Here is a 19,824-nt window from a genome sequence, read left to right on the forward strand (position 1 = left end):
GTTATGCATAACTGGTTATGCAGTAAAAACAGCTATGCATAACTGCTTATGCAGTAAAAGCAACTATGCATAACTGCGTAGCTTATTATGCATAACTGCTTATGCAGTAAAAGCAACCATAACTGCGTAGCTTATTATGCAGATCCAAAATTAACTACATGGTTTGTTATGCATTGTTTAGAGTATCTGCATAACTTGTTATGCATAACTGGTTATGCAGTAAAAACAGCTATGCATAACGTTATGCATATCTGCTTATGCAGTAAGAGCAGCTATGCATAACTGCGTAACTTGTTATGCATAACTTGTTATGCATAACTGGTTATGCAGTAAAAGCAACTATGCATAACTGCGTAGCTTATTATGCATAACTGCTTATGTAGTAAAAGCAACTATGCTGAACTGCGTAGCTTATTATGCATAACTGGTTATGCAGTAAAAGCAAACATGGTGAACTGCATAACTTATTATCTATCCTGCATGTTGCTTGTTATGCATATCTATCCTGCATGTTGCTTCAGAAAAAAAATTCTTACTCAAAATTAAAATATCAAATCAACAACAGCAAAGATCAAATTTAAAAAATCAAATCATATCTATCCTGCATAACATCTTAGGCAGATCCAAAATTAACTGCATGATTTGTTATGCATTGTTCTGCATAACTGGTTATGCAGTAAAAACAGCTATGCATAACTGCTTATGCAGTAAGAGCAGCTATGCATAACTGCGTAACTTGTTATGCATAACTGGTTATGCAGTAAAAGCAACTATGCATAACTGCGTAGCTTATTATGCATAACTGCTTATGCAGTAAAAGCAACTATGCTGAACTGCGTAGCTTATTATGCATAACTGGTTATGCAGTAAAAGCAAACATGGTGAACTGCATAACTTATTATCTATCCTGCATGTTGCTTGTTATGCATATCTATCCTGCATGTTGCTTCAGAAAAAAAATTCTTACTCAAAATTAAAATATCAAATCAACAACAGCAAAGATCAAATTTAAAAAATCAAATCATATCTATCCTGCATAACATCTTAGGCAGATCCAAAATTAACTGCATGATTTGTTATGCATTGTTCTGCATAACTGGTTATGCAGTAAAAACAGCTATGCATAACTGCTTATGCAGTAAGAGCAGCTATGCATAACTGCGTAACTTGTTATGCATAACTGGTTATGCAGTAAAAGCAACTATGCATAACTGCGTAGCTTATTATGCATAACTGCTTATGCAGTAAAAGCAACTCTGCTGAACTGCGTAGCTTATTATGCATAACTGGTTATGCAGTAAAAGAAAACATGTGAACTGCATAATGCATAACTGCTAAAATACAAACATTGTTTAACTGCATAACATCTTATGCAGATCCAAAAATAACTGCATGACCTTTTATGCATTATCTAGTTGCGAAAATATAATTCAAGGTAAATGAATCTTAAATGTGTAACAAGAGGCTGCAGAGAAGAATAAACTAATAAAGATATCATGGTAAAAAGCTGTACAGAAGAAATGAAGGCTGGAGATGTTCTTAATCAGGTACTTAACGTTGCTTTTTCGCAGGAGGATGAGGACACGTCGTCTTGTTATGATGTGCCTGAGTATGGCAGTTACCGCACGTAATTGGTCTCTTGAAACTTGCACTACCTGTGTTAGGAATCCGTTTCTTCTTCGGCCTACCATGTTTTTTTCCTACGACGGTTGGTGGGTTCACGAGATCTCCAGTAGCAACATCAATAGGCTTGTCATAATCAGGAATGGGCTTGATAGGAAGATCATACGAAGCACAGAAGCTAGCAATGTTGAAATACGGATTAATGTACTCGTAAACATTGATGTTATTTGAATGCATACACGCAATAGCGTGATCACAAGGGAACTACTCAGTAAACCAAACCCCACAGCTGCACTGAAACTTCGCAATATTAACAGCATGCGTGTGCTTTCCATCAAAAACTTCCCACTCCATGTCACCAGACTTGGTTATTCTCCACTGGACACCAGCACGAATGAAAGACAACACTTTTTTCTCTAGCCTGGGACAAATGAATCCTTTATACGCCGCCCCCTTCCTCTTCCTTGTACTCATCTGTTCCATAATTTTAAGTCTGATCCAGTTAACAAGTGTTGCAATAGGCATACCTTTTGCTTCCTTGATCCAAGAGTTAAAGGAATCTGCAATGTTTGAACACATGTCGCCATAACGACAGCCCAGACAATGTGCATTGGACCAACATTCCACTGGAATCTCCCTCAAGAATTTTTGAAGACCATCACATCCCATATCCTTCAAATTTTGCATACCCTGATCAAAGCCTTCATGAGTCGATGAATGGAAACATTCTTTGAACAAACCCATCGCAACAAAATGCTCTCCCTTTTTCTTGTTGGTCTTACTGCGGACATTATTCTTCAAATGCTGGTAACACCAAGCATGATAGAAAGTTGGGAAAACATCACGAATCCCTTGGATCAAACCCTCATGGCGATCCGAAATAAAAGTTAGTACACGAGGACCCAAGATAGATTCTAGTTTCTTCAACAACCAATGCCAATTCTCAACAGTTTCAGATGATACGATACCATATGACAGAGGAAATATTCCTACAGAAACAAAACAAACACAAAAATAAAAAATCATATCAAACTGACTGAAACTGCTATTATACAGAATGAAACTAGTTTCATTCTCTAGTCTGACTTCACCAGTTAAGGATGAAACCGGTTCATCCAGTCTAATGAATAAAAAAATTATGACATCAAAAATAAAAGAAGACGTACCATTATTCACATTTTCCCGGTAGCCGCCATAAGACAACCCCTAAATTTTCCAGCTAGGAAAGTTGCATCCAAGAACAGTACCGGGCGACAATATTCGAAACCAGAGATGCAAGCATCGAAGGCTAAGAACAAACTCTTAAACTCGCCACCTTCAACAACTAAATCAGCCCTACTACCTGGATCGTGTTTCTTCACGGCTTCACACCACCATCTCAAGTCAGTGTATGATTTAATGTCATCGCCATACAATTCCTTGAAACATAATTCTTTCCCGGCATGCGCTTGATCGTAGCTCACTTCCAACCCATAATCACTTTTGAGTTCTCTAACAATATCCCTGGCTTTCTTGTTGGGATTCTGTTCAATATGCTCAAATATCAAACTCTTGATAAGTTCGCGCGTAACCGGATCACCCTTTGTTCCATCACTATAACCAGCACAACATTTATGTTCCCCGTTATAGGCCTTGAGGAATAAGTGACCCTTCACATTGGAAGTCTTGGGAGTCCAAAATTAACTGCATGATTTGTTATGCATTGTTTAGAGTATCTGCATAACTTGTTATGCAGTAAAAACAGCTATGCATAACGTTATGCATAACTGCTTATGCAGTAAGAGCAGCTATGCATAACTGCGTAACTTGTTATGCATAACTGGTTATGCAGTAAAAGCAACTATGCATAACTGCGTAGCTTATTATGCATAACTGCTTATGCAGTAAAAGCAACTATGCTGAACTGCGTAGCTTATTATGCATAACTGGTTATGCAGTAAAAGCAAACATGGTGAACTTCATAACTTATTATGCATAACTGCTTATGCAGTTAAAATACAAACATTGTTTAACTGCATAACATCTTACTGCATTCATACAACCCATACTCCAACATCTCTTCCACTCTCTCAACAACCATTATAATCTCGCTACAGCAACATCTCCTAACGCAGATGTTCTCCTCCCTGGAATCCAGATTTGCTCATCACGAATAAACGAACATCTGTGTACAATGCCCTATAAATTAACTAAAACCAAAAATAGTTTGCATTTGTGTACCATCAAAGTACCATTTTGGCACAATGTACCACCAAAGAAGCTGTCATAAATTACTATGTACTTCTACGACTACGAGTACTGCTCTAAACAGTTCCATATAATACTTTCTTCTTCAGCAAGTTACTATGTACTTACTAGCAAAGTTCTATTTCCCTTAAGCCTCTAACGCTCAACCAAGTTATCATCAGTAAATACCCAAAAAAACAAGAACCAATCAATCAATCCAGAGTTCATCACCAATATTGAAAGTAACATAAGCATCAACAACTGCATGCATAATCTGTGGTTGTGTAAGGTATTTTTGATTCCAATTGCTCACAATAACATCTCTAGGTCTTTCAATAACATCTCTGTGGTTGTGTAACGTAAAGGAGAAATCCTAATAATAACCTAAACCCAAAATTGGTTTGCATCTGTGTATATTGCATTGAAAATAAGATTACTAAACCCTAGAAAACATGATTCGAGACAAACCCAAATAATGTCACATAATCAACTAAACCCTGGATATTCCAAATCAAAAACTAAAATCAAAAATTAACAAAGATTAATCTTCAAATTCATAAAAAATCATCAACAACTAAAAATTACTTCAAAATCGACAGAGAAACTTCAATTGGACAAAAACCAAATCAAAATTATTTCAATTGAAATTTACCGTTCGACGCTATTAGATGAAACTTCGATTCAACAGTTGAAACTCCAATTGAAACTTCGATTCAACAAACTATTCAACAATCATTAATCACCATGATTGATCAACCAGATCTGAAAAAGACACGAGTTCTGAAACTTTGATCGAATTCTGCAGGTGAGGAATAAACGAGCTTTGCCGGGACGGGGAGGTTTTGAAAAGAGAAATAAATTCTCTTTGAAAAGAAGAGTTTAGAAGGTTAGGAGTATTTTAGGTAAGACATATTTTTTTATTTTAATTTTCCTGGGCCAAATATCCAAATTGGCTATATAAACAGTATATTTCTGATGTTTGGCTATATAAACAATATCAAAAACTAAGAATCTATTTCATCCAAAAATTTTGTGTTTTGGTGTTTTTGACCAATTTTCTGGTTTATCTAAACCTTTTGATGTGCTAGCTCTTTACCAGTTGGTCAAAGAAATCTTAGAATATGCAAATTAATTTTTCTTCTTAGGTTAAATTAGAAATTAGAATATACAAAATCAGGACATATGATAAAACTAAAACATTCATGTCACTTGAGGCTCACAGCACACGTCAACATTCCACTTCTACTAATTGAAAAATGTCTTACATGATAAACATATTTTTGACGGGCTCGAGAAATACCTTAAACACAAAAAAAATGTCCTTAACATGGTCATAAAAAGGATCAAATTGCACCGTATGAGATACTCTAACCTTCAACAAAATACAATAAATGACGACACCTTAGGCAACAGCATTGACACTCTTGTTTTGTAACATGGGGAGACCTAGACATCTTTCTTCATTTTTCCTGTTCTTTTTGGCAGTTGAAAAATAAGGTTATTTGAGGAATGGTTTGGTTGATTTGCTAAATGAAGTGTTGTGTGTGAGAGGAAGCAGTTTAGAGTTGATAGTAGGAGCACCATTTGAAGGTAACGAATAATTGTTTTGTATTCTCTTTTATCTCTCGTCTCAACATACTTTGAGCTAATGTCTTCTCCACTGCCTTCATATTTTAATTTTGTTTCCTTGAGTGATTTGATACACATATACCATTCGTTTTCATGGTTAGGAGGTGTAGTTATTTGATTTCGTATAATTCTTTTCTTCTTTTTTTTTTTTTTTTTGAAGTTTAAGGAATATTTATTCAAGGTTGCTAATAGTGGACCAAAATACAAATAAGACAAAACAACATTTATCTTGGATTTGGTACACCCCAAACAAATTGTTACTCCCATAAGCAGTCTTGTATTTATTCACTTCCCGTCCGGTGCATTCTAGATTATTAAGACCTCGACACAAAATCCTCATTTTTTACTTTTTGGTATACAACCTTTATATCCTCCATTTAACTTTGTCGAAACTGAGTGTTCTGTTCTGCCGCTTTTGATTATCTTTCCTTTTGGTCCAATACGTAATCACCACCACCCTTCTTTTTCGAAAAGTGAGATTTTATCATATCTATAAACTAGCGGTTCACATCCATTTCATAAACCCTAATAAATTTTGTCTAGATATTCTCTCAATTTAAGGATTTTGAATCGTTCTCCATTTTCTTTCACTTGTGAAGAAGCCCAAGGAGAAAGTTTAAGCAAAAGAACAAAAATAAAAATAAAAATGGTGGCAACGATTTCAGAATCACCGGTTCTAAACCAAGACGAGTTAAAGAAGATAGCAGCGTACAAAGCTGTTGAGTACGTCGAATCGGGAATGGTATTAGGATTAGGAACCGGTTCAACAGCTTACTACGCCGTGAATCGAATCGGAGAGTTACTGAAACAAGGCAAACTCAACAACATCACCGGAATCCCAACTTCCAAAAAAACTGAAGAACAAGCGATTTCACTAGGTATACCGTTATCTGATTTAGATGCTCATCCAGTTCTTGATCTTGCCATCGACGGTGCAGACGAAGTCGATAGGTATCTCAATCTTGTCAAAGGACGTGGCGGATCGTTACTCAGAGAGAAAATGGTTGAAGGAGCTTGCCGGAAGTTCGTCGTCATCGTTGATGAATCTAAAATGGTGATGAACTTAGGTGGGAGCGGATTAGCTATGCCTGTTGAGATTGTTCCGTTCTGTTGGAATTTTACGGCGACACGGCTTCAGAATTTGTTTGCGGATGCGGGTTGTGTTGCGAAGCTCAGGAGGGTTGCGGAGACGGGGAAGCCGTTTTTGACTGATAATGCGAATTATATTGTTGATTTGTATTTTGAAAGGGAGATTGGTGATTTGAAGGTGGCTAGTGATGAGATTTTGAGACTTGCTGGTGTTGTGGAGCATGGGATGTTTATTGATATGGCTACTACTGTTATTGTTGCTGGTGAATGCGGAATCACTGTCAGGAATAAATAAATGAGCAGGAACCAAAATCTCAATCTACTTGTATTAGAGAGAAAATGAAATAAAAGAGTTCAATCTTTATTGCAATTTTATTTTTAATTTAGATTTTTAAAATAAAAGTTTTATTTACAAAGTTTTTATAAAAATATTACCATTTCCAAGCGGCCGTTGGCTTACACTTGACATTGGAATGCTAGGTAAGAGTTGCTAGTACTTGCTAGTCTCAAATCTGACGTGGCATTAACTTGGAAAAAATGGAAGCTACAAAACTTGCTCGAATGGAAGGTACGAAGAGCCCAAGCTCGAAAACGCACAAAATCTGGTGTTCTCGGTGAACATTGAGATCACATCAAGTAGTAAAAGTTTCAGCAAAACTGGATGGATCGTTGAAAAAAAATTGTTCTGCAGCCATGGTTTTTTAATGATTTTTGTCAAGCACTATCAAATCAAAAAAAAAATACAAAACAAAACAAAAATGGTAAAAGAAATACAAACAAAAAAAGATGACAGCACAATAAAAAAAATGATAAAAAAAAAAAATACAAAACAAAAAAAGATGACAGCTGTGGGATTTGAACCCACGCCCTTTCGGACCAGAGCCTAAATCTGGCGCCTTAGACCACTCGGCCAAACTGTCCTGTTCTGTTCTGTTTTCTTTTTTAGTTGAATTAACAATTTGGTTGTTTTATAAACCACCAGTTATCCTTACCCATAGGCTCTAGGGAATTGGATACATAGACCGACATACTTTGAATTCAGAAAACTAAGCCCTTAACAGTGTCCAACGACTCCAACCCCATTTTTGCAATATCTTGTGCAGAGTCGTTATTTAACCTATTCCTTTTTCTCCAAAATCATACCCCATACCTCCTAAAAATCTTAGAGATTCTGCTGTTACTGTTACTCCTCTCTAATCAAAGGGTGATGGTGAGGTTTAACACTCTCCCAAAAGAGACCATATTATAAATTCTAACTACGTTACCTACTGAATCGGTTATATGCTGCAAATTGGTATGTAAATCATTGAGAAATCTTGTTCATGATTCATCCTTCTCTCAGATGCATTTAAATCATCTCAATTTTGCTGATGATGATTCTGGTAGGTTGAGTTTTATTATCATGAGTCGTGATAAAGAGTTGAGTCATGCTCAAGAGATGCTAGAACTTTATTATATTGAATATGATGATGATACATTGTTTAGTAGGAAAACAAGGATGAATTTAATCCCTCCATTTGGGAAATATTCTTTTGTTGGTTCATGCAATGGTTTGATTTTCTTTAACAAATGGTGCACTTTTGATGATTATTCTTATCGTGGACCTGCTTATATCTGTAATCCAATTACAAGAGAATATATCATGCTTTCAAATATTCAAGGATATTACTTGTGGACTGGATTTGGGTATATTCCTTCAACCAACGAGTACAAGGTTGTTAGAATCTCGGATGATGGAGTTATTCAGGTGTACACTCTTGGCAGTGGCAATGGATGGAGAAATGTGGGAGAGATAGACTTGGCTGAACCACTATTTTCTGGTGTGGTTGCAAATGGAGCTCTTCATTGGTTGAACCACCACCAAGGAACCCTTCTTGCTTTCGATTTGAATGATGAAAAGTTTAGTGAGCTTACACCACCATCTTGTTTGACACTGAATTCTCATCCAGATTATGCTTGTAGATTAAGGGTTTTAGGGGATTTCCTAAGTGTTGTTTATTATTGTGATCATGACAGTTGCGTTGATATATGGTTATCGAATAGGAATGGAGATAATAATGAGTTGAGCTGGAGTAAAGAGTTTATCATCGAGAGTTATATGTCGCTGTATTTTGAGTTTATGAAGAGTAGTAAGATATTGTGTTATGGGAGTGGCAACATTTATAGTTACGATCCAAAAGCTTCATCTATCAGACCCAAAATAGATGTGAGTTTGGCAAGTGTACTATTTCCCAAGCAATCGGTCACATGAATACTTTAGTTTCATTAAAAGTATTAGGAGAAAAGAATGTAAAGAAAATGGGATTCCGGTGAAAGAGCAAGTTCAAGTTAATTAGGAGGAAGAAACAGTAAAAAACTATAAGCATTTTGATTTTAGAAAACAAGGGATGTTTCTGAATTACTCTTTTAGCATTTTATTATTTGGTTGATTGTGCATTTTATGATTTCGTCTTAGTGGAGAAATTTAATAAACCTATTTTATAGTAAAAGAAAGTAAAGAATGGAGTCTGAGTAGAATGTGCAGGAAATATCGCGGGAAACTGAGAGCTTTCCCAGTAGTCCTAGGCTCATAGGCTAGCTTTATTGTAAATCTAATCGATTCTTAGTTCTCAGCTGATATTTAATGCTTTCATTTCTAGTTTTAGTGTCTAATGTTGAGTTGTTGAATTTGTTTCGTAAAAGAAACAATGTTTTCGGTAGGAATAAGATTCATAGGAAACAAGAGAAAAGTTGTGTTCATTAGTCGGTAAATCTGAAGTACCTTGTGAGGGTATGCAAAGGGGGTGATGGTGTTCAGAAAGAGAAAGAAACTTTCACAATGAAGTTTAACCATTGAGCTCAGTATATTTCAGGAAAGATACCTCTCACTTTGTTAGAGATAGTTACTTCTGTTATATATCTGTCCTGTAACATTGTGACATGTGTCACATATTGTGTGGTCGGGTGTATTCTTAGTTGTATCTTAGCTGTCCTGTCTTAGATTATGTCAGACAATATTAATATTGTGTCTGTATCTCTCTCAGTTTTTTGATCAATCTAATCCCATTTCCTACATGGTATCAGATACCAATCGATCCTCTTAAACCTAAAATCAAAACCCAAACTCAGAACCACCATTAATGGTGCGAAAAACCTAAATTCAATGAATTCTTCAACCAACAACAACAACAACAATAACATCAACAACAACACCAACAATACAAATCAATTTATCCTCGATGACAAATTAATCCGGTCTCCCAACACCAGTTCTTCTGCAATCGTCTCTGAATCCACGACCACCACCACCACCATTTAACATTCTTCGTTTTATAATTTTCCTCAATCTAATTTTCATGTAAATCCTTTACCTTTTCCTAATATTTCTAACTTTGTGTCTACAAAGCTAGATGGATGCAATTTTTTGGTCTGGAAAGATCAACTCTCCTTGATCTTGATCAGTACCAACTTGTTCGGTTTTGTTGATGGATCTATACCTTCTGAGTCTCCGTTTTTGATTCAAAATAATGTTCCAATGTTAAATCCAAAATTTACAGATTGGAGATCTTTAGATCACTTTGTTGGTTCTTGCATTAGTGCTAATGTTGTTCCTTCATTAGCCACTGAATTGCTGGGAAAAGCTTCTGCTAGAGAAAAATGGAATCATCTTGCTAAAATTTTCAGTGAGCAATTCTTTGCTAGAAAGAACATGCTGAGATCGCAACTACATTCGATTCAGAGAGGTAATTCTACTATCTTTGATTTTCTACAATAAATTAAGTCGATCTCTGATTCTCTGGCTGAAATTGGTGAACCGGTGCCGGATTCCGATCTTGTGATGTATGCCTTTTCTGGATTAGGTCGTGAGTACTCTCACTTTTTTATTACTATTCAAAATAGAGAAACACCTCTTTCATTCTCTGAATTACGATCTAGACTAGTTACACATGAGCAGTGGATGAAAGATCAAGATGATGAATCATCTTCATTCTTGACTAAAGATCCAACAAATTCCGCTTTCTTTGTTAAAAAGTATAAAGAACATGATTTTACTCTCAAGAAATCTGGTTATCCTCCAAAGATGAGTTCACCAAGTCCTGGTCCTGGTTTTACTTTCAAGAAGGGTGAATTTAATCCCCATATTCATCAGCAGTTGGACTGTAATGAAATTCCTTGTCAGATTTGTAGTCAAATAGGAAATTTTGCAAATAGGTGTAGATATAGGTATGCTGCAGTGGCACATCCTCCAAAGTCTCCACCAATATATTCTGCAGGTTCTAGTAGTAAAGCTGCAGGTCCTAGTAATAAAGCTGCGGGTCCTAGTCATAATGTTTTTCCTAGTATTGCAATGTCTCAAGGAGCTTCTACTTCATCAAATCCATGGCATCTTACTGAAAAATATAATATGGCAACTCAAAATGCTTTCTCTACACTGGTGGCCAATGGAGTGTTAGTCCTACTGGTCCTATTTGGATACCAGATTCTGGAGCAACTGGACATATGACAAATGATTATGGTATTCTTGATAATGCTGAAGAATATGAGGGTGCAGATCAAGTTATGTTAGGGGATGGTAAGCTCATTCCTATTACATTAATAGGCTCTAGTAAATTAACTACTTCTTCATCTTCTTCTGCTACTTAGACTACTTCTTTTGATTTGCATAATGTGCTATTTGTGCCTTCCATTAAGCACAATCTTTTATCTATAGCAAAATTTACTGTTGATAATCAAGTTTCTTTTGAATTCTTTCCTTGGGGTTATCACATCAAATCTTTACAGAGTAATCAGATTCTGGCTCAAGGACTTATGCAAAACAATTTGTATCCTCCCAAAACTTTTCCTTTGATACCTGTTCATCACACTGCTGCTGCTGCTGCTATTTTGGTTTCTCCTGTTGTTTTGCATCACAGGCTTGGTCATCTTTCTTCCAATATTGTCAAGAAATTAGCTTCTTCATCAACTATACAACTCATAAATAGTCCTTTTGAGTCTGTGTGTACCTCTTGTCAGCTGGGTAAAAGTGTTTGTTTACCTTTTGTTAGTACTCAATCTACTTCAACTTGTCTTTTAACCTAAGTTCACTGTGATATATGGGGTGCTTCCCCTGTTTCTTCCACTTTGGGATATAGATTTTTCATTATGTTTTTGGATGATTACAGTAAGTTTCACTAGATTTATCCAATGAAGTTGAAGTCAAACAGTTTCTTGTTTCATTTTATTCAAAAATTTAATGGAAAATATTTTGAGTACTAAGATCAAAAAAAATCAGTGTGATGGAGCTTTAGAATTAACGAAGGGAGTGTTTAGAGAATTTGTTGATACAAATGGCATTTCTATTATAATTTCTTGTCCTCACTTACACCAGCAGAATGGAGCTGCTGAAAGAAAACATAGGCATATAACTGAAATAGGCAATACTCTTTTGATTCATGCTTCTATGCCCAAGTCCTTCTGGTTTGATGCCTTTCTCAGTGAAACATATTTGATCAACATGACTCCTACTACGTTGTTGAATTACAAGTGTCCTTAAAAAGGTTTATTCAACAAACTTCCAGATTACTCATTTTTAAGAATTTTTGGATGTCTATGTTTCCCAAATTTGAATCCTTACATAAAGGATAAGTTGAGCCCAAAATCTGTTATTTGTGTTTTCATTGGTTACAGTCCTTTCCATAAAGGATATAGATGCTTTGATTACCGACTCATAGAGTTTATACTAATACTAATGTTAAGTTCAATGAGAGTGTTGTAGCGCCCCCTAAGCTAGCAGCTGACTAATCCATTAAATTAGATAAATAAGAGGCACTAAAAATCTAAATCATTTACTTAAACATTCAATTAAGAAATCTGCTACAAAACTTAACCCAAAACTAGCCCCGCTCAGAAATATACATGTACAAGAACTTCTCTCAAATGATACATATACAATAATCATTTGGTTTGCAAACATAATAAATATAGCAGAAGTTAACTAATTAACGAAGTCAACTCCTCGAAGCTTCCGCTGCGCAACTCTGATCTGTCTCTGAAACTGAAAGTGAGAATGGGAGAGCATATTATCCCTAAAAGGGGTGCCCCATAGGAATAACATTTAACTTTCAAGTAATCATTGACATGATTTGGAAAACAATACATGTTTTCCCAAACATTAGAAGACAACCAAACCACTGAAATAAACAATCATTTATATGGACCTAAACTCCTTCTTTAGTTTCTGCGGTGACATTTACACACCTGATAACTTTCTGTGGCGACATTTACACGCCGTAATATTGATGTTCGTACCACCTATATAGTCTGTGGGTGAATGTACACACCCGTAATATTGATGCCAATTCCACACCGAATAAAGCACAAAAGTAAAATAACGAAGGAGCGTATCCGATATACCAAAGTTGGAAATTCTCATTTCCCAAAGACAATCATAAAGACCAACAAAGCATTACAATTCCTTTCCAGGCAATGGAAAAATTAAAAGAACCAACAGTACTTCCGGAATTTAAAATAAACAATGCATGGATTACACAATCAGGCAATGCATGAGTTTGTTAAACAAGGACTTTTATAAAAGAAACAACAACAATGGTTGCAAAAGATTTAAAGTATTCCCACCTCTTTTGATGACAAGCCTCGCCTACCTTGAGATCCTCAATCCACCGGTTCAACCTTTGATTTGATCGTTGTTAATAAAGATTAACTGTTAATCACACAATCACTCTAAGGATCATACAAGGCTCCTATCAATCTCATACAATAATCTAGTTATAAGTTTAGTGAACCATCTAATGGTTGTAAGCCCATTATGGTATCTCATTCTCTACCTTGAACGTAATTAAGAGTTTACCAATCCAATTAGGTTGGTTCTATAGTCCATTAGCTAAGTCTCAAGAACGCCCACAACTTTATAGAAGACTCCAAAGGCTAATTCGGACCATAAGAGGTCCACAATATCAATTTAGGAAAATAGAGTCATCCTAGTCAACTAACAGTCACTAACGGTCAAACTGACAGTCCAAGGTCAACCTGACAGTCAACATCTAAGTCTAGGTCAGAGTCTAGTCAAGGTCAGGTCAAGTCAGGTTAACTCTAGGGTTAACTCAGTCAACGATCCAAATCAGTCAGACACTGAGTCAGCTATACAAAACTAAAACAAACTGAATAAGTCCAGTCAGACATGCTTAAGGTTCACATACAGCTGGGACTCTAATCCTAGCTTAAATTCAATCTATTCCTTCTAACAAAACTTTATAATTTAAATACAACAGAAATCTAATACATTTTCAATCATACAATTTGTTCTAACTGTAATTCTAACACCAAACAATCTTTATATCATCAATGCCATCATCTAAAGCTCATCCACATACTCTTCAGGCCTCTTCATAAGTTTCATTCCAAACAACACAATCCACTTCCTAAACTGAGATTTACATATCTCTTTTAACACCAACCAAACTAGCTTCCCAAGCCAACACCTTCATTATAACTTATAACTTCATTTGCAGCTACCACAGTCCATCATTAACTCAGTTCACAACACCTCACTCTCGGCTCCTCATTGCTCTCACCAGTTCATCATCAACAGCTTCACTTGTGTTACCAACTCAATATCCATCCATACCTCTTATTTTCAGAACCTCTTATTTTCAGAACAGCGTCATCAATACCGTTCTTGCAACTTCAACAACTCCAGTTCCAAACTCATCTTCACCTCTACTGCCGCTGCAAAGCACCATTTACAACTCTAGTATCTAATTCATCTTCACACCCTATAAATCAATTTACAACTACAGTTACCAACCATCAACATCTCAGTTAGGCTCAACTTAACAAACACATCCTCAAAGTATCTTCAACATCATCTTCATCTTCATTAACTGACTTCATCTCCAGATTATACTTGCACCAGCCCAACACATACTAAATCAATATCACTACCACCAAAGTCTCAGTTTCATTACCAAAATCCTCAAGTCAGCAATCTCATAAATCAAATCCACTAACTCAACTTCACCTGTCACTTGAGCTTCATCAGCAACATCATTACCAACTCAGGCAGTTCATAATTAGCTCCATTATTAAGCCATAGTATCTCCAAAATAACACACATACATAATCGTTCAAGTACACCGATTCAATCTTCCTCCCGATACCAACCAATAATTCCCTGTAACAACCACACAGTCCTATCACCAAAGACCAAACCATGATAACTCCAATTCCAACAACACCAATTCTTCACTGAATCTTCTCCTATGTCAACCCAATTCATAGTAGATTCCGAATCAGGGAAAACCCCCAATCTTAGACCCTTTTCAAATCCCTAAATTCTTATTTCCTCTTTACAAAGCCCTGAATCAAAACCCAATTTCAATCACAAACACAAGCTTGAAACAACATCAGTTCTTCTTCGATTCATCACTGTTAAACCCACCTTCTTCATCAATAATTCAAACTCGGGAACCCTAATCTTAATTTCCTAAAGAAACCAAAATTAAACCTTATCAAACTCTTCCTACTCTAATTAACAGCAAAACCATGAAACACAACACCAAACAAACTTAATTTCATAAAGAAATTCAATCAAAACAGAAACCCTAAATATCTTACCCTTTTGCTGCTTCTTCCTGTGACTAAACAACCTCAGAACCATCACCTTCGTCTTCAACCGATAAGGATAAAAATATCTACAAGAATTCTCGTACAAATAAACACTCAAATCTCTGAGGTCGGATTAAACAGAGAAGTGAAGATGAAGAACAGAGAAGAAGAAGAAGAAAGAAGAAGGAAAGATAAAGAGAAAAGAGAAATGAGTTTCCTTACGATCGGTCTAGGGATAAGACCAAGAAAGTTACTGAGGCGTCCAAAAATGGATAAGGGCAGCCGGGCGGTTTAGTGGTAAAACGATTATTTTGTTCTTCGACTATTTTGATGATATCTTCTTCGTCCGGTATCCGAATGACATGTTCGAGTAGTCTATTGCGCATAACTTTTTGAGAACTATTTACTGATACTAATTTCGTAACTAGATCGTTGTTATGTTAATTTCTATTAATTAACATCCATCTTTAATTAATCGGGTCAATAACGGCTTAGTCGTCTTCTGAGTGGTCTAATAGCGTTGACGAGCTTGAGGCTCATTACAAGTGTTTTTCCTTTTGCAAGCAAGAATACTTCTTTAACAACTACAACTCCTGTTTGTGATACTTCATTTCTTCCTGCCTTGCCACCTGCTACTTCAACTGCTGATTCTGCTTTACATGCTCCTTCAGATACTTCATCTTCTTCCTCAGTACAAGTACTTACCAATTCTCCTTCTACTTCTATGCATACAAGATCTAAATCTTATATTAGTAAGAAGAAAGGATTAGATGATAAATGGGTGGCTTGGGTTCACAGAACTGATCTAAAACATCCAATTCCAACTGTCTTTACTGCTCTTGTTGATTCTTTAGTTGAACCTAAATCTTTTGCTCAAGCAATGAAGGATCCAAGATGGGTTAAATCTATGAAATCTGAACATGAAGCATTAATTTTTAATGACACCTATGAGGAAGTTCCTTTTGTTCCTTGTATGAATGTATTGGGCTGTAAATGGGTATATCAAACTAAACTAAAAGTTGATGGCACTTAGGATAAATTCAAGTCTAGATTAGTAGCTCAAGTATATAGACAAATTGATGGCATTGATTATGAAGAGACCTTTAGTCATGTTGTGAAATTTTCTACTGTTAGATGTGTTCTCAGTTTGGCTGTTAGTAATGGTTGGTTCATGAGGCAATTGGATGTATCCAATGCTTTTCTTCACGGTTTTCTCTCAGAGGATGTGTACTTGAAACAACCACCTAGATTTGTGAATCCATACCATCCAGAATATGTGTGTAAGTTAAAAAGATCTCTTTATGGACTTAAACAGGCCCTAAGAACATGGTTTTCCAGATTTAATACTTTCATGTTAAAACAAGGCTTCATCCAATCTGTTAATGATAATTCTATGTTTTATTTTCTTCAAGATGGTTTGAAGATGGTCCTTCTGGTATATGTAGATGACATAATTCTGGTAGGTGTGTCTGATATTCAGATTCAAAAGTTTATTCAAGTCTTACAGGCTGAGTTTGCTATGAAAGATTTGGGATCATTGAACTATTTTTTGGGCATTGAAGCAACTTGGGATTCTGCTACTCATTCTCTCTTACTGACACAAAATAAGTACTCTCTGGAACTTTTAAAGAAACATGATATGCTGGAGTGTAAGCCTTGTAAAACTCCAGTGGTTCCAGGCAAGAGAGTTTCCTTATATGATGGCACTCTTCTATCTGATGATGCTAGTTACAGGTCTCTAGTTGGGGGTCTTCAGTATCTTACTATGTCAAGACCTGACTTGAGTTTTGCAGTTAACTATGTGTCTCAATTTATGCATCAACCAACTGATGTTCATTTGCAGTTGGTCTAGAGAATATTGAGATATGTGAAGGGGTCTTTGGGTTATGGTATTAAATTTCTACATGGAGATTGTTCAATCCTCTCTGCTTACAGTGAAAGTGACTGGGCTGGCTGTCCAGATACAAGGAAATCCACTGCTGGATATTGTGTTTTTATGGGGCCTAATTTAGTTGCTTGGTCTTCTTAGAAGCAACCTACTGTCTCTAGGTCTAGTAGTGAAGCATAATATAAGGCCTTATCAGTTACTTCTACTGAAGTTCAATGAGTCTCTTATGTGCTAAATGAGTTGGGATTTAAAGTTTCTACTCCATGTACTTTATATTGTGATAATCTTGGAGCCAGAAGTCTTGTAGCAAATCCAGTGTTCCATGCCAGAACCAAGCACATTAAGGTGGATTTTCATAAAATTAGAGATTTAGTAGCTGAAGGTTTTGTACAGGTTCAACATGTTCCTACTCTTTATCAAATTGCTGATCTGTTTACAAAAGGCTTGCCAAAGGATCTGTTTTTCAGGCTACAAGGTCAAATGATGCACTATGTTAGTGCCCAGTTTGAGAAGTGATAGTGCATCATTTGTGGGGGAGTGTTAGAGACAGTAACTTCTGTTATATATCCGTCCTGTAACATTGTGACATGTGTCACATATTGTGTGGTCAGGTGTATTCTTAGCTGTATCTTAGATGTCCTGTCTTAGCTTATGTCAGACAGTATTAATACTGTGTCTGTATCTCTCTCAGTTTCTTGATCAATCTAATCCCATTTCCTACGCACTTTGTTAACATTTGTATGACAGATTATTTTGCGGCAGTGAGGATTATGCATCCTTTTTTGGTAAGATGAGCTCATCCATTTCATGTAACAGATAATACTGGTAAATAAAGTTTCTTTCTCTTGTTTAAATGGGAAAGCTGAAACTGCACCTAAAGATTTTGGCCGGGAAGTATGGTAACTGTTTAGCACCCCATGAAAAAGACGGGAAATTGCCGACATATAATAAAATATAGGCTCAAACAATTTGCTTTTATGTTATGAGAATGTTGCAGCTCTGTGTAACTAGGGAGCAGCACATAATAAACTACATATCGTTATGATCCGAAATATTCATCTCCAGAGATGTAGTGAACGTAGGAATTATTCAGCAGAAGTAACGGCAACAGGAAGGAATATGTCGACACATACATACACACAGGTGGTTTCTGACTTGCAGGGGACATAAGCAGGCGTCAAGTTGTTGAAAGAATTATATAACTGCGGTGTACCCGGCAATTCCAGCCCAAGCATGAGGAGATGGTTTTTGCGCGTGTATTGTGTAGCATGTTATGATGGAGCTGCGAAGAAAAATAAAAAGAATCAATAAGAAGATTGAAGAGAATGACAGCTGTGGGATTTGAACCCACGCCCTTTCGGACCAGAGCCTAAATCTGGCGCCTTAGACCACTCGGCCAAAAAACTGTCCTGTTGTGGTGAACAATGATGCAGCCCATCTTGATCCCAATAATTCACGCACTCTTGAGTGGAGAACCCATTTAGAAGAGCTACAGCTACTTGGGTTGAAAATGACCAAGAAGATCCCTCTCCTAGATCATTCCTATTGTACATGAGATCCCGAGAGACTGCAATGAAAACAGACCAATTTATTTGATTTGAATCACATCACCGAGAAAGCAACAACTCAATAACAAAACTAAACATCCCTCGGAATACAACTTGGTGGGTAAATGCTTGCTTCCTTGTTGTCAGACATAGGATCCTTGGAGTATTTGGAGTATTCTTGGCATTGGTTATGCTACAATAGCTTACAGGAGCCACACAAAATTATCAATCAATCAATAGATTCAGTGGCGGAGGCAGAAAGAATTGGCTGGGGGGACAACTACTATAATGCAGCATTATACCATGGCACTGTGCTGGCTTGCTCTTCCCAAAAGTGTAGAAGATTTAATGCAAGCTCATCTGCATCTTTAATTTAATTGTCAGACTACTACCTGATTACAGGTTTTGAATAAAAGTCGTCAGAAATTCAGAATTAAATGAGAAAAAAGCTTTGTAAGAGATCACCTAGTTAAGCACATAGGCCAGAGACTGGAGGCTTGATGCAATGAAATGAACTGCATGTACAAAGGAAAGGGCCCTTATTTAGCTAGTTGGTCCAGAGCGTGGTTGTTTATCTGGCAAATGATGCAAACTTTTTATTTACCAACATGTCCTGTTTGTGTTATAATGTGCGAGCAATATAAGCACTCAACTACACCAAATATTACTTCATACAGATATACTACTAGTTAAAAGGTTGAAGGTAATATAAAGAATTGAAGATTACCGATGTTTTCCGTGTTCATATACTTGGTTCAAGTTAGTAATTGTGACAGGTAGAGGTTAGATGAACTTGTATGATCCTATTAGCCAAAACGCTTGAGCTTTCGCCAAAAAAATGTGCCCCCGGAAAGTGAGTGTGGAGGATATGTTGAAAGTTACCTAGATTCATTTAAGACTTTTGTAAATTGTGAAGATGTGTATGAAATTTTAATATATGATACTGATCACCAACATTATTTGTCATACCGTGTTAAAATTGTGGGTTGCCTTGGTGTTTCTTTTCCTTGTTCTGGTGACACTAACCTGGAATCTTAGACCTCTAATCAGAGCCCATTAGTGATACATAAGCAAAACTTGTGAAGCCTGACAAAAATGTATAGTCCCATAATGCTGGTGTAGAGAAAACTGTAAACCTTTAAGTACCTCCTGGAGTGTAGATACCATCGAGCAATGATATTCAAGCACAATGTGGATAGGGTTCCCATAACTTTCAGATCTTCTGATTCTGAAGAAAAT

At 36.4% G+C, this 19,824-nt stretch overlaps 2 protein-coding genes, 1 long non-coding RNA gene and 1 other non-coding gene across 4 annotated transcripts; 1 reads left to right on the forward strand and 3 right to left on the reverse strand.

Moving 5' to 3' along the window:
- Nucleotides 1-1,887: 1,887 nt before the first annotated feature.
- LOC113351205 lies at nucleotides 1,888-5,519 on the reverse strand. The gene is made up of 4 exons (XM_026595234.1): nucleotides 5,489-5,519; nucleotides 5,070-5,149; nucleotides 2,924-3,272; nucleotides 1,888-2,612 (listed from the first exon to the last, which is right to left on the reverse strand). The coding sequence occupies exons 1-4, from the start codon at nucleotides 5,517-5,519 to the stop codon at nucleotides 1,888-1,890; spliced, it is 1,185 nt and encodes a 394-aa protein (XP_026451019.1).
- Nucleotides 5,520-6,013: 494 nt separating this feature from the next.
- On the forward strand, nucleotides 6,014-6,937 carry LOC113351206 (probable ribose-5-phosphate isomerase 2; the record flags this gene model as incomplete). The annotated part of the gene is made up of 1 exon (XM_026595235.1): nucleotides 6,014-6,937. A coding segment is annotated over one exon (849 nt), but the record flags the coding sequence as incomplete, so codon positions are not given.
- A 470-nt stretch (nucleotides 6,938-7,407) lies between these two features.
- TRNAL-UAG lies at nucleotides 7,408-7,487 on the reverse strand. The gene has a single exon. It is a non-coding gene; the product is annotated as a tRNA-Leu (tRNA).
- A 6,199-nt stretch (nucleotides 7,488-13,686) lies between these two features.
- Nucleotides 13,687-15,354, reverse strand: LOC113347834. Its single transcript, XR_003359283.1, has 2 exons — nucleotides 15,160-15,354; nucleotides 13,687-15,028 (listed from the first exon to the last, which is right to left on the reverse strand). It is a non-coding gene; the product is annotated as an uncharacterized LOC113347834 (long non-coding RNA).
- Between the last annotated feature and the right edge of the window lie 4,470 nt (nucleotides 15,355-19,824).

The sequence above is a fragment of the Papaver somniferum genome, chromosome 2, assembly GCF_003573695.1.
Source record: "Papaver somniferum cultivar HN1 chromosome 2, ASM357369v1, whole genome shotgun sequence".
Classification (NCBI taxonomy): Eukaryota; Viridiplantae; Streptophyta; class Magnoliopsida; order Ranunculales; family Papaveraceae; genus Papaver; species Papaver somniferum.